This window comes from Antechinus flavipes, chromosome 2, assembly GCF_016432865.1.
Source record: "Antechinus flavipes isolate AdamAnt ecotype Samford, QLD, Australia chromosome 2, AdamAnt_v2, whole genome shotgun sequence".
NCBI classification, from domain to species: Eukaryota; Metazoa; Chordata; class Mammalia; order Dasyuromorphia; family Dasyuridae; genus Antechinus; species Antechinus flavipes.
The window spans coordinates 37,757,888-37,773,445 of NC_067399.1; the positions used below are offsets into that span (position 1 = coordinate 37,757,888).

A 15,558-nucleotide genomic window follows, 5' to 3' on the forward strand; every position below is an offset into this window, starting at 1 on the left:
TCTAGATTTTCCCTATAAACAAGACAAAATACCACCTCGGGCTTTTTTCTTAAAAATAAAGAAAAGTTGGGACAGAATAGTGATCCTCTTGGGACAACTGAAGAATATTCAAAGAAAAATCCAAGGATGGAAGTTTGACCCCAAGTGAAGTGTAAGTATCTCTAGATTAGTTCTGCTGAAATAGCAATCAGCAAACCCTGGGGCCAGCTGGGTTAGGAAGCCCTGGTCACAGAAATTTTCATCTTCTGGACAATGCAGAGAATGGGCAAAGATTGAAGGAATCTCTGCTGAGCAGGGATACAAGGACCAGCTGTGGTATAAAGATCTGACCTTGGATGAGAAGTAACTTGCAAATGCCTTGTAAATGCAGAAGCAGTGAGACAGAGATGCTGCTGGCTGTGGATTCTCACCAGAGGATGGAATTCTTAGTTTCTGTTCCTGGCCAGAAGGGGGAACTGAGATCAGACACATTATCCCCCATCCTCTAGTACTAGAGATGATTACAATTACAAGCTGTTATTATTTAAGACAAAAAGAGAGAGAAAGAGAGAGAGAGAGAGAGAGAGAGAGAGAGAGAGAGAGCGCGCGCGCAGGCAAAGGAGAAAGAACCCAACCATAGAAAGTCATTATAGGAATAGAGAAGACTGAAGTTCCTCTGCAGAAAAGAATACTGAAACAAAAACCCTCTCTTATCCCAAAGAATAATGTTAAATGGCTACTAAAAAGAATTCACAGAAGATCTCAAAAAAAGACTAAAAATCAAATGAGAGAGATTGAGGAAAAAGTTAAAAAAAAAAAAACAATCCAAGAAAAACAAGAAGATTATGAAAAGAAAGTCCACTAACTAGAAAAGAAGATCCAGAATTTTAAGGAAGAAAACGACTCCTTCAAAACTAGAATTGGGCAAGAAGAAGTCAGCAAAATTATAAAAAAAAACAAGAAATAGTGTAACAAATTATAAAAAATGAGAATGTGAATGTGAGGCATTTCATAAAAAAAATAACAGATCTAGAGAACAGATTAAGAAAAGAAAACATAAGAATAATTCGACTATTGGAAAGCTACAATAAAAAATAAAAAGAATCTTAATACAGTAATTTAAGAAATAATTAAAAGAAGACTGTCCTGAAGTAGTACAACAAAAGAGGAAAGAAGCTGGAAAAAATCCATTGATCACCACCCTGAAAGAGATTCTATGGGGAAAACCTACAGGACATCATTGCCAAATTTCAAAACCCCAAGAACATACAGAAAACTTCATAAGCAAAAACAACAAACAATTCAAATATGCTGTAACCACAATTAGACTCAACTACAATGAAAAGACTATAGTCTTGGAACAACATATTGAAAAGCAAAAGAACTAGGGTTATGGCTGAAAATTTCATACCCAGCAAAATAAAGCATAATTCTGAATGGAAAAAAAAGAATAGTTATTGAATTGCTAGATTTTCAGGGTTTTGTTGTTTAAAAAAACCTGAACTTAACAGAAAATTTGACACATAAGATCTAAGAGAAATATAAGATAAACATCAAAGATAAATTATTGATTTGTTTTCCATAGAAAAGAAAATCATATGTCTTAGATTGTCATTAGTAATTGGGTAGTTTGCAAAAAAGAGTGGGGTAGAACTGAGTATGATGTGAATCTAAAAAGCAACTATAGGAAAAGTAGAAAGAGTAATTATTTTAAACAAATGAGATAAGAGGAAGAGCTGAAACAGAACAAGATGGAGGAGGAGGCTGGTAGTTCTGGAACCCTACTGGAATGAGTTAAAGAGGAAACAATACACACATACACAAATACATATATATTATAATGTATATTATATATATATATATATGTCTTCTGAATTCAGAAAGAAAAGGAAGAGGGAGAGAATAAGGGAGGGATTTTTAGAGGGAAGCCTACACACATCAGATATGGGTTAAAGAAAGAACATATACATTTAAAAGGGAATAAAAGTCTTCTCAATTTATAAAGAAATGAGAGAATAGGATGGAAGGTGCATAGAAAGGTCTGTAGATTAACGGAAATGAGATAAAGAGGGAATAACATATATATCTGGAAGGCTAGAAAAGTCTTCTAAGTTCACATAGAAGCAAAAGGATGAGAGGAAGGAATGGGGGGAAGGGGGGAAAGGAGGAGCTAAAAGGAAAGGTGAGGGAAGAGGATAAAGGAAAGCTCCTGGGGGAGGTAAGTAATAGGAGGGCAAGGTAGAGAGTAAAAATAAAGCAGAAGAATCAGGAGGATAGGAAATAAGAGATATATACAAACAAAATAAAGATCAGGAGTAGAATATGTTAGTTAAAAAAAATAATAACACAGGGTCTAGTAATCATAATCTCAAAGTTAAAGCTGAAATAGATTTACTCAAAAGAGAAAAACAGAGACATGACACTCTATGTCAGCCATATTAATCACTACTGTTTTAGACTATTTAAGGTTAGACTATTGCTGTGATATATAAAATGATGAGTTAGCAGATTTACAAAAATATGAAAAGATTTGGTCTTACAAAGGAAGGTGTTATTTACCTTCAGAGAAACAGAGAACAAATAAGCATAGCAGAGTTGACTCATATGAATGTATATGTATTATAGATTATAGCTACCTATATATAAGCATCTTAAATGTGTGTATATGTGTATATATACATACATATTTATGAGTGTGTGTGTGTATACACACACACATATACATATATATCTGCATTTAATTAGTCTTCTTAGAGGAGGGAGGAGAAGGAAAAGGGAAAAAAATAAAGTAAAAAGTGCATAGCAAAGAACAAAAGAAGACCTACAAGGAAACAAAGAAAAGATGGACAGCTTCTGAATATAATATATATTATTTATTAGATAGGCTTTCTTAAGATGGCAATTTATATTTTGAATCCTCTTATTTAATGTGCACATGGCAATTTTTTTTCCTTTTCCTATTTTGTATTTAAGAAAGAAATCAGTAGGGAAGGAGGGAGGGAAGGAAGGAAGAAAGGTAGTAAAGGAACAAGGAAGGAAGGAAGGAAGGAAGGAAGGAAGGAAGGAAGGAAGGAAGGAAGGAAGGAAGGAAGGAAGGAAGGAAAGAAGGAAGGAAGGAAGGAAGATCAACCTAAGGGTATCAACTACTTGAATCATAACCATTTGAGAAAAATTACTAGTAAAACTAAAAAAAGCATGGCAGAATTTGCTTTAGATCAATATCTCACACTAAAAACTTCAATAAACTCCAAATCACATAAAATCATGAATATCATGAATTAGATGATAAAAGAAGTGGGAAGACTATGTTAGCACCCTGGATACCTTAGAATCGGCTGGAGTCAGGATAATCAAAAATCCTTGGTCTTTATTTTTGGTCTTTAGGGGTAGAAGTGAATTGGATGGACAAAGGAATTTCCTTGTCTTCATCTACCACCAAAATGACTCTGGCTTGTCTCACTCCACCCCCTAATCCTTCCCACAATTCTCTGTATATATCAAAAGACTGAAACAGCCCAGAATAATGGGAAGGGCCATTTTCCAACATATGCTTATACAGTATTGTTCAATCAGTAATTAGCCTTAAGTGGTTGGTTGTATGACCTCAATGCATCAACTCAGAATTTCAGCCCTTTACAGAGAAGGAGATATCTATCCCAATTACAGAGATAGCAAAAGGAAATTTAAAGGGGACACAAGCAGAGCAGTGTTTAAATGTTAAGATGCACAAGATAGGAATTGTCATGAAAATGACATTAGGAGCATTTCATATACACAAAAATGTAGATGATAGGAGTTGAAATACAACACTTGTTTTCTTTATATAAGAAAATATAACCAACCAGCTCCTCTAAATAGGAACCACTTAGTTCCTCCAACCAGTCCTATGGTCTCCAATCTTCTTACCATTCTAATCATCTTCCTGATAATGTTCCAACTTTTCTAATTCTCTACTAAGCTATGAGTCACAAAGCTACCCACAGCTGACCAAATGTGGTCTAACCCGAATGGAATACAAGAGACTATCACAAGACCTCAGAATTGGAAGGGAAACCACAGTACATCTAGTCCAGTTTGTGCCCAACAAAGAATTGCCTCCAAAATACCAGCAAGAAATGTCATGGTTGGCAAGGTTATGAACAGCTAGAAAAAGGTGAAAGTGATGAAGATTTGAAAAATACATTTCAGTTCAGGGAAAGGAAAGTGAACAAATATTGTAAATAGAAGAAGATATGTGGTGCCCTTAGAGACTGAGGACCTTGAGTTACTACTAGGCAAGTAACCACAGATAAGCCAAAATCTCAATGAATCTTTCCATGGTCTTCTTCGAAACAATGGTAATACTATTATTTTCACTGCCCACCTTCCAGGATAGAAAGCAGTTTGTAAACTATAAAGTGCTTTAAATATGTAATCCCCTGATCGTATCACAGAAGAATATGGTGAGTTTACATGGAGAGATGGGACAGAAGGCAGAATGGGACCAGAAGAAATAAAGGCAGAGAGGCAAGAGACAAAGGACATCACTCATGTTTGTGGAAGTCAGCAGTAAATGGAGAAGAATGAGAAGGGAAATAAAATGAGAAGTAGGAACAAGCAAAGGCTGAATAAAATTGAGATCAGCTTTACTTAGACCTGAAGAAAAATAATCTTCAAAAATGGAAGGATTGATTATATACTTGAACAACAATACTGTATGAGGATGTATTCTGATGGAAGTGGTTATCTTTGACAAAGAGAAGATCTAATTCAGTTCCAGTTGATCAATGATGGATAGAAGCAGCTACACCCAAAGAAAGAACACTAGGAAATGAATGTAAATTGTTTGCATTTTTGTTTTTCTTCCCAGGTTATTTTTACCTTCTGAATCCAATTTTTCCTGTGCAACAAGAGAACTGTTCGGTTCTGCACACATATATTGTATCTAGGATATACTATAACATATGTAACAGGTATAAAACTGCTTGCCATCTAGGGGAGGGGGTGGAGGGAGGGAAGGGAAAAGTCGGAACAGAAGTGAGTGCAAGGGACAATGTTGTAAAAAAATTACTCATGCATATGTACTGTCAATAAAAAGTTACAATTAAAAAAAATGGAAGGATTGAAGATACAGGAAGACAAGAAAATAATTATGGGACGTGATAAGAAAGAACAGGATCCAGAGTATAGGTGTAAAGGGCTCTAAGATCACTGTTCTAAGAGTTGGAAAACACAATTGAAACCATCAACTGCAAACTTCCCATTTTACAGATGTGAAACCTTAGGCTCAGACAGATGAACTCACATGCTTGGGATGTCTAAGGAGAATTCAGATTGAATGTCTGATTGAACACAATTCTAGTACTCTACCCAATATATCATGCTGCTTTTCCTTAGCACATGAGGTAAAAAAAGTAAAGAAAAGAAAAGAAAAAAAGTTTCTTTCTCTGTTAATGTAGGGAAATATGAAAAAAAGGAGACCAGGAGACTCATTTGTTGAACTGAAAGACAAAGTTATAGGAAAGAGCCCAAAAGGGACAGCCACAACCCTTCTTGAGAGGTTTACAGGACCTTAAGGAAAAGAACTAGTCCAACATATCCAAGACAATGCCCTCTCTGCTGATCCACAGTCACAGTCCTCTGCCTGGTTTTTATTCACTTACCTAGGTAAGTGCCTCTTGGGACTTCTCCCTCCGGCAGCCTAAATGTTTCCCTTCTTTCCAGGTGAGAGGTCACATCTGGTTTGGAAACTGGAAGCCCTGAACATGGAGTAATAATTAGAAAAATGTGAAAACAGACAGACAGTTCAAAATTCCATCTCCGCCTCTTCAAGTTTAGGGAATAGGGTGTGCTATGAAGAGCTTGGAAGCATACTCTGTTTTGTGTTCTGTTTAAAGTATGTGAAATAAATGACAGGATCTGATTCAGGTTCAAAGAAAATGCATTCATTTTAACACACTCTGTGCTAAGAGGATATAACTAGGATACTAGTTTTAGTTTTCCAGATTCTACACAGAAACTTTGACCTGGAGATGCAGATAGTGGAGAAGTTGTAGCCCTAACAGGACAACCCAGGAAAGCTGCTGATTTCTACTTGTATGAAACAAAGACCTTCTGTCTGGAAAGAAGAAGCAGAAATACTGTGACTGTTTACACCAAAGGACTCAGAAATCTTTCCACATCATATCCATTTACAATTTATATCTTGCACACCAGATCAAAACTTGGCTAAGCATTTCTGGTTTTCAACGGCCTTTAGGAAATGAGAATATAAAGTCAACTCTCTGGCCAGATGATTCATGAGAAAGAAGCCAGCCTTACCAAGGGAGACAAAATTCTCATAATTCTCCAGCATCACTTCCCTGAATAGGTCCTTCTGAGCTGGCTCCAATAACCCCCATTCCTCCTGGGTGAATTCCACAGCAACATCCTGGAATGTCAGTGATTTCTGAAATATCCAAACACATTCATGCTCATTGAAGAGCATTAAGGGAGAAGTGAAGTTGGTACAACACACAGGGAATGATTCTTATAGCATTCAGAGTTTGCAATACATTATGTTAAAAGTTTTTCACTTACCTATCTACGTGCTTTCTACCTCACTTCTTGCCAAACTCTATATAACAAATAATTTTACCTTCAAATTTAAGATGAATCTTATGAGTTATCTCCCACTCTGAGCTGCAAGTATCAAAAAGTGTGCTTTATTCTTCAAAAATTGCACTACTTTCTAATAAGATTCAACATATCAATTATTTTCTAGTCTTAGTAACCACAATTTGGGCAGTGTTTGTTAGAAGCAAGACCACAAAAGGATGAGAAAATACAAATGCTTTGTCATCTGAACAGATGACTTATTCTCCACAAGCTGTTACTTATTTTACTTTTAGGAATCTACAAATCTCATTAGCACGTGGTGATCTGGAAAAGTATGGTAATGGTAGGCTGGAGGCAGGTAGTAATGATCATTACACAATAGGGAAAAAATTAGAATCAGGTAATCCTATCATTTCTAACCTGGCAATCAGTTCCCCTCTATTAGATAAAGAACAGAATTCCCCCTTGAAGAAATTTGATACTTATCTTATAAAGAATTAAATTGTAATTCACTGTATCCTGTAAAATATTTCAATGGCAACATTGTCCCAATGTCTGATTTTGTTTACCTTGACCCAGTGTACTCTACCATATGCAATACTAAGGCTGACTCAGGCCTATTAATACCCTGATAGTCTTATTCTGATACTGGAACCAAATCCAAGAAGTAGTAATAGTTCCAAATAACTACAAAATGCAGAAAATCTCTGGGGAGCAACCTCCCGGTTATGGAAAAGACTTATATAAAGTACTACCTAAAGGAATAAAATTAGTCACTTGAAGGTCATTCAGCATTTAACAAAGAGCCATATGCTTAGAAGAAGGATATTCAATATAAAGAGGCACTGAGGACATCTTGAGTTGATTATACTAAAGGAAATCTGAGTTTCCTACTATAATTCATCAACCCAGCAACTACTCTGAAGTTCCTGCTGGCAATTTTCTACTCAGGTTACCATCAGTAATTTCAGCAGCCTAAGACTTTGGTCCCTTGAGCTAACCAAGACTTAAGAATGATCACAATATCTTTCAAAGAAAAATTAGTATAACTTGCATGGAAAAAAGTGTTAATATATTGCTCCTACCAAAACTTATGGTTCTTAAATTTCTCCATGCGATGATCTTTTTTAATATACAACACTATTCCCTTACCACCCCTTTATCATCTTACATCTTTTGAATAAATTATATCTTTTCCTAGTGATAATCCAATCATAGGTCTCATTACACAAAGGTTTAACGATATTTTAAGATGAAATTTTATTCTTTCTGTTAGAATTGTTGTATTATGTTGCTAATTCCTAGATAACTCATCATGGATTAAATTTAGTTAATGTGTTAGAGGTGAGATTCAAAAACCAGTACCTTAAAAACATTTTTCTAATTAAATTTTATTTTCAGATCCACATTCTCCCCTTTCTCTCTCTCCCTCCCCTACTGAGAAAGTAAAAAATAAAACAAAACCTCTCTTAGAAATATGTATTATCAAGCAAAAACAAATTCCAGTATCAGCCCTGTCCATATGTCTCTTATTACCTTTCTATTAGGAGTATGTTTTATCATTAGTCCTCTGGAATTGTCATTAGTCACTGTGCCAATCAGTTTTTTTTTCCAAAATAAAACAAATCTTTCAAAATTGTTTGTCTTTAAATAATGTTGTTATTTTATAAGTTGTTCTGAAAACCAAGTGCTTTATACTTTAACATATTTAACATATATGGGGCTACCTGCCATCTAGGGGAGGGAGTGAAAGGAAAGAGGGAAAAGTTGGAACACAAGGTTTTGCAAGGGATAATGTTGAAAAATTATCCATGCATATGGTTTGTCAATAAAAAGCTATAATAAAAAAAAATAGGAAAAAAAAAAAAAGAAAACCAAGTGCTTCTTAAATTCATATCCAGTATAGTCTATTCCATCTTGTCTCCAGAGTGGAAGAAACTTAAAAGCACAGTATATTATATCTGTCATTTTTTGGTGCTTATCATAGTGGGTGAGAAACAAAGTAACCTAAGGTACACCCTGTGTTCCTCCTATTCCATTCTACAAAAAGGTCTCAGTGGCCCATTGGATGCACTATTCTTTTATGAAGCACATTCCTATATGTCACTGCTTCCTTACTATATATGCATTTTTCTAAAATGCAAAAAGTTACCCACTGACAAAATGCTTTTGCCTGAATCACTACTATATAAATAAAAGTCGCTGTAGATATAAGTCTGGACTAGCTGGCTTTATTTTCTACTCCCTCCTATAGTAGGCAACATTAGGGATTGATATGTTGGAATCTACACATGGCAACGTATCAGAATTATACTTGGTAATTCCTAGTTCATTTAAGCTGTGTTAGCAGCCATGTCCACTCTACAGGTGGGGAGCCTGAGGAGGATTGGTCCAGCACATTGGGAAACAGAGAACGAGCTTTAGGATCAAAGTGGAATGGGATTCTGGGTTCCTTCCCACACAGGTAGAGATGGGAGTGGGGGAGGGGAGAATACTGCCCAGCTCAAGCAGGGAAAAGGAAGATAGCTTTGACAGGAAAGATGGAGAAAAGAGGCCCCCATCCTCTATTCTTCCCAGGATATCCCACGGGGTCTGGGAGGGAGGAAAGGAAATCCCTTTTCATGTTAGACTCTACATCTCCTTTTTTGAGGTACATTCCTCTCCCTGTTCCACGTGTTGCCTAATGGTCAAGGTCAGAGGGTTGCTGCTTGTGTTTAAGCTGTAGGAAGTGTTTGTTCTACAGACCAAATGTTTTTTCATAATTGACAGGCAATAAGAACTGGGGGAATTTATATTCTATATGTGTTTCAGTCAATCATAAAATGGTAAAGAAGTGTCCATGCTGTACACATACATGCAGGTATACATGCTGTATCCCCTACTGGAATGTGTGCTCCCTGAAAGAAAGAAACCTTTCACTTTTGTCTCTGAATCCCTAGCACTGCACAGATGGCAAGTACTTAAATGTCTGTTGAATGACAGACTTGATAAAGTATTTTGTTTATGTGGAACACAAAGCAGAGGTCGGTAGTAATGTTTCCTCAGTTGCCTTTTTTGAGCATTAATAATGTAAGAGATTTTTCTACATATTATTGGTATCCTCCTCTCTGTCACGTAGCTTGTCTCTTAATTCCTTTATGTCCTCACAACTGTGTTACTTCTGCATGAATCCAATTGATACGTGAAGTCAAACTCGTTCTGACTGCTTTTCCCACCTTTGTTTTCACTAGTACTACTTCTGGCTTTCCTTAGGCACACCCAGAAGTCTGATGTTAGTGGCCAAGAACAGAGGTTCTGAAATCCTTGATAGACTAGTAGACTCTTAGGAGGGTGTTTGTAAACCTTTTCCATTATTCTTTTATGTGTTTTCATCTTTAAATGCCTTTGGGATGACTTTGCTTAGCTTGTGGTCTTACCAAATACTCCTTAACTAATGTTACTGTATCCACTCCTGCTTTATTTTATAATACTGCTCAGAAATGTCTATCATATTTTTAAAATAATTCTACAAACATATTTGTAAGCTAAACCCAAATCCTTTAGGATCATCTTTCCCCCTTCTATATGTTAAAAAACTAAGGTCCTCTCCAGGATACCTGTGACTTCTCACTGTGACAATGTCACTTCTATTGTCCATTTATCTGTACGGGGAAAAGCTGTTTCAGTTTTAAGATGTGTTTTACCCTTACCATCCTCTTGTCTTGCTTTTTATTCATTCTGATCTTAAGTGTGACAAGTCCCATGTTCTGATTGTACAGCACAGTGGAATCAGAGGTAGCTTTCAAATCAAAAATAAATCTTTTCAAAAGATCCTGGATCTAGAGCCAGAAGGGACTTCAGAGGCCAACTCCCTCACTTTACAGTTGAGGAAACTGAGGCAGCAGTGACTCATCATCCTCAAGGTAGGATTTGAATCTAGGTCTTCTAACTCTAGAATCACTGCCTCTTCTACTGCACCAATGCTGCTTCATGTGTTATAAAGAATAATCTATTTTTTTTCCACAAAGTTATTTGGTGCTTGCTATGTCCAGAGCCTAGTAATCTTTTTTTTCCACAAAGGAAGATCTCACAATAAAAAAGACATGGGTCTTTTCTTAAAACAGTAAGTCTTGCAGTAATGCACTGTTGGTGAAGTTGTGAACTGACTGAACCATTTGGTAGAGCAAGTTGGCCTTATGCCCCAAGAGCTATAAAATCATGTGAACCCTTTGACCTAGCAATATCACTACTAGGTCTATAGGCCAAAAGAGATAAAAAACAAAAAGGGAAAGGGCATATATGTGCAAAAAATATCTATAGCAGCTCTTTTTGGGGGCAAAGAATTGGAAACACCAGAGATGCCCATTAACTGGGGAATGGCTAAACAAACTGTGCTATATATTTATGATGGAATATTATTGTGCTATTAAAAATTATGAACAGAGGGGCAGTTAGGTGGCGCAGTGGATAGACCACCAGCCTGAAGTCAGGGAGCACCTGAGTTCAAATCTGACCTCAGACACAACACTTTCTAGCTATATGACCCTGGGCAAGTCACTTAGTCCCAATTGCCTCAGGAAAAAAAAAAAAAGAAAGAAAGAAAAAAAAAAAACAAAAAGAAATTATGAACAGGATGTTCTCAGAAAAAGCTGGAAAGATTTCCATGAGCTGATGCAGAGTGAAATGTACTGTGTACAAAAGAACAGCAAACTCTAAGATGACCAGCTGTAACTGATTTAGCTATTCTCAGCAACAGAATGATCCAAGACAATTCTGAAGGTCTTATGATGAAAAATGCTATTCACCTACAAAGGTAGAACTGATGGTGTCTGAACACAAATTGAACCATACTTTTTAAAAATTGCTTTTATTTTTCTTGAGAGTTAAAAAAAATCTGTTTTATTTCACAACATGACACTATCCATGTATAACCCATATTGAATTGCTTGCCTTCTCAATGAGGGGAGGAAGAGAGGAAAACTTTGGAACTCAAAGTTTTTAAAATGAATGTTAAAAATTGTTTTTACATGTAACTGGGAAAAATACTAAATAAATTTCCCTCAAAAGCTCTTAAGATTTTGGCCTCTCTCATTCCTTCCAGAATATACTTTCCCACATATTTTTCCCCATCCTCACCTTGGTCCACACCTTGATATAGAATTGCCATGGAGCTGAGTAAGATCCTGCTTTAATTTAAAGCATCTTATCAAGTTCTTTGTTGAATTTCTCTATCTTTTCATTATTTCCTGGCCTCCTTCTCCAGAGCTGTCTTGCCACCCTAAACAAAACCCAAGCCCTGAAGGACTTAATAACTGCACCTCTGAAACTATAATGCTGGGTCCCCAGCGTCCTGATTGGTGGCCTCCAGCACTTCATCCCACTGGCCATCTTATCAGCCTCCTGCCATTACCCAAGTGCCCTGCTCCAATTCCTAGATCAGATGCATAAATAAATCAGCTCAATCATTACTGCTAAAAAAGCCACTCCTCTGTCCCTCTCCCAATCCAAATAATTTTGCAGATTAAAATACTGTCACCATTCGCTTACTGATGCTGTATTCTCTCATTTTGAGTGCAAATTCCTTGAGGGTAAAGATTGTCTTTCTTCTTTGTCATCCTTCCATTTCTTTTTTCCTTCTGGTTTCATTTATATCAAGAATGTCAACACTACAGCAAGATGTGCCACAATCCATCTCACAGATCTCACATTTAGAGTATCAATATTCAAAATAAAGTTTATTATTTTAATGTCAGTAGAGTTATGATCCAACTGTTCTGGAGAGCAATTTAGAAATATGCCCAAGGGGTTGTATAATTGCATGCTCTGACCCATTAATATCACTGCTAGGTCTATATCCTAAAGATAAGGATCTATTTCTACAAAAATATTTATAACAGCTCTTTTTGTAGTGGCTAAGAATTGGAAATTAAAGGGACGTCTATCAATTAGGGAATGGCTAAACAAGCTGTAGTATATGTGACATATGATTATAGTGAAATATTATTGTGCTTAAGAAATGACAAGCAGGATGACTTCAGAAAAACTTGGAAAGACTTACATGAACTGATGTTGAGTGAAGTAAACCAGGAGAACCTTGTATACAGTAACAGCAATATTGTTTAATGAAGGATTGTGAATGGCTTAGCTATTCTCAGCAAAGCAGTGATCCAAAACAATTCCCAAAAGATAAATGATATTTGTATACTTGCATATTATTTGACTTCAGAGAAAGAACTGATACTGTTTGATTACAGACTAAACCATATTATTTTTTGCTTTCTATTTTCATTTTTTCTTTTATTCAAATCTTTTATTTGAGTCTACAAAATGATTAATATGGAAATGTTTTACATAATTGCACATGTGTCAGGGAAGGGAGAAGGAAGGAGGAAAAGAGGGATAGAATTTGAAATTCAAAACTTTAAATATGTTTTTAAAAATTAAAGTTGTTGGTTTTAAAAGTGATTATTAGCACCTTATGCCCTTTTTTGCTTCTATGTCCCTATCACTACACAAGCAGAAGGAATAGAGGGTGAAGAGAACTGGGGACCATTTTGTACTTCTCTTAGTTTCAGGACCCAAACCTCACACTTTACTCCCAGGAGGCTACTTCCTTTGGGTTGTAGTTCCCTATATTTAGGCTAGATGAACCTCAGAAAAAAAGCCTCAGTCTGTTGCTGGGGTTATATGAGAAGTTTTTCTAGGATGGCAAAAGCTGAAAGGACTTGTGGTATAGCTTTGGAGAACTCAAAGTCACTTCTACATCTTTAAGGTGTATTATACTATCACATTTTAAAATTGTATATAGTTCTCATTTATACTTATATATGTACATGCTGACTCTCCCAATAGAATGTTAATTCCTTGAGGAGAGGGACTATTTGATTTTTGATTTTGTATCTTCATACCCTAATGGAATGTCTAATGATACTCAAAGCTTATGGTTGACTGCATGATATTAATACTAGAAACCCTACATTGTCCATAAGGATGGCTAGAGACATTTTTGGGGGAAAAAAATTTGTTTGGGACCTTTGATGGAAGAGAGAAACTGAGAAAAAAGGGAAGGAAAGCTGAGGCTCGAGTTGATGCACTGAGATCCCAAGCACATGAGGCTAAATAGTAATTGGACCATACTCTATTAATATATATGCTTGGAGAAAGAATGGCTCCCACCCACTCTTTGTGCAAGCCCTGATGTGTTGTATAGAAAATGACAATTTTGGTGAGTGGAGGCAGGGGAGTGGAAAGGGAAGCGGAAAGAGAGACTGCTGCCTGGTTTCTTGACCCAGCTGTTTGCATTGCTATCGTGACCCCCTTTCACCTCCGACCCACCAGCAATCCCCCTTCACCTCTGCTAGCTGGCTTCCTGTCGCAGCTGCCCATATTGCTATCGCAATCCCAAAAAGAATAATGATGGAAGATTTTTCCCTCAACCTGAATTCCTGACTCTGGCTGATTTTAAATACGTGGTCATCACAGGAAAGGCACCCATATTTTTAGAAATGAGATAGCATTTCAGGCAAGAGATGAAATAATGACTCACCTGAGACCAGGCTGTCAGGAATTCAGAAGTCATCTTCTTTTCTTCAGTTCTTCCTTCTTGGAAAAAGCCAGAATCTTAAGAAGCCAGAATGGACAGAGTAGGGAAAAAAGTTATGAAGAATACCAGTCCTATCTTCCCTTCCAGATTCTACACTTGTCAGGGTGGACGATGCCAAGTCCCAAGATCCCCAATATAGGTGTAAGTTTACTTAGATCTTTTTCAGGGGAGAAGTCAACCCTATCCAGAATCCATACTTTCGTAGATTCAGGAGGGTGGGTCATGGATATTAGTGCAGGATACCCTAAGATGACAGAGAAGACAGGGAATAAATTCATAGGATTTCTACCTGAGAACTGCATGATACTGAGTATGCAGAGCAAGTTCTCTAAGGCTCAGTAATTTCTTCTCCAAATTAAGAAATATATTTCCAAACTCCTCCATATCTGGGAGGATATGTGCAAAGTTAATTTGATGAAACCTTCAGAGAAAGACTGGATGGGGGGAGAGAGGGAAGAAAATGGCTAATAAGGAGTTCAAAGCCCACAAAAATATGAAAATAATACCCATTTACCTTTATCAGTTTAAATTATAAGGCTTAGAGGAACTACTTCCCAAACTCCTGAAGAATTTGCTGTTGTGATCGCTGAGCTTCTGCCCATGATTTTTGAAATACTCTGGAATATCATAATAAATGTCTTATTTCTAAAATAAAGATACCTGAAACAAACACATAATGACAGTCATTCTTTGAAAAAAGTCAAAAGGGACCAAGAGTTTCAAAAGAACTACAAATTATTAATAATCCAAATGACTAATAATGAAAGAAAAACAAATCAAAACAACTCCAAGGTTTCAGGTCACACCATATAAATCAGCAAGATTACAAAAGGTGGTAACAATCAATGGTAGAGGAGCTAGTGGGTAATGGTCTAATTATTTTGGATTTCAATTTGAAATTATGCAAGTAAACAAATTGTCCTTACCCTCTGACTCAACAACCTTACTACCATCCAGAAGATCAAAAACACAAAGGTTCAATATGTGGGAAAATGTTCTTATCAGAACTTTTTGCAGCAGCAAAGAGTTAGAAACTAAGTGGGTACTAGAAAAGGGTATTGTTTTTTAAACAATGGTAAATGAAAGTAGCATATTATCATTTTATAGTACAGAATGACAAATACGAAGAATTAAAAGAAACATGAAGAGTTGTATGAACTGAAGGAGAAGGAAAACAGGACCAGGAGAATAGATATAATGACTTATAAAAATAACAGTAAAAGACAGATTTAATTGTAGATTAAATACGACCAATCTTGGCCCCAAAGGGATGGACAGATAAAGAAAATGCCTCTTCTATGAAGAGAGAGGAGAGATTATAGGTCAGAATGCTGCATATGCTGTCAAATCTCAGCTGTTTAGTTTTATGTTTTTCTTTTTTTATAAAAGTGGGGGAAGGAAAATATAGTTTCTCTCATCCA

General features: G+C 36.3%; 1 protein-coding gene across 3 annotated transcripts in view; it reads right to left on the reverse strand.

Annotated features, from left to right (window-relative positions):
- LOC127547566 (zinc finger protein 883-like) overlaps positions 1–14,928 on the reverse strand; it is a 29,064-nt gene extending 14,136 nt beyond the window's left edge. The window contains exons 1-4 of one of the 3 annotated variants that reach the window (XM_051974460.1): positions 14,652–14,928; positions 14,081–14,154; positions 6,280–6,406; positions 5,622–5,717 (exon numbers count right to left, since the gene is read on the reverse strand). In XM_051974460.1, coding sequence (XP_051830420.1) covers positions 5,622–5,717; positions 6,280–6,406; positions 14,081–14,113 — 256 coding nt within the window. In that variant the 5' untranslated portion in view covers positions 14,114–14,154; positions 14,652–14,928. Of the gene's footprint in view, positions 1–5,621; positions 6,113–6,279; positions 6,407–14,080 lie in introns of those variants that run through there. The other 2 variants (XM_051974461.1, XM_051974459.1) reach the window with 2 other exon arrangements.
- Between the last annotated feature and the right edge of the window lie 630 nt (positions 14,929–15,558).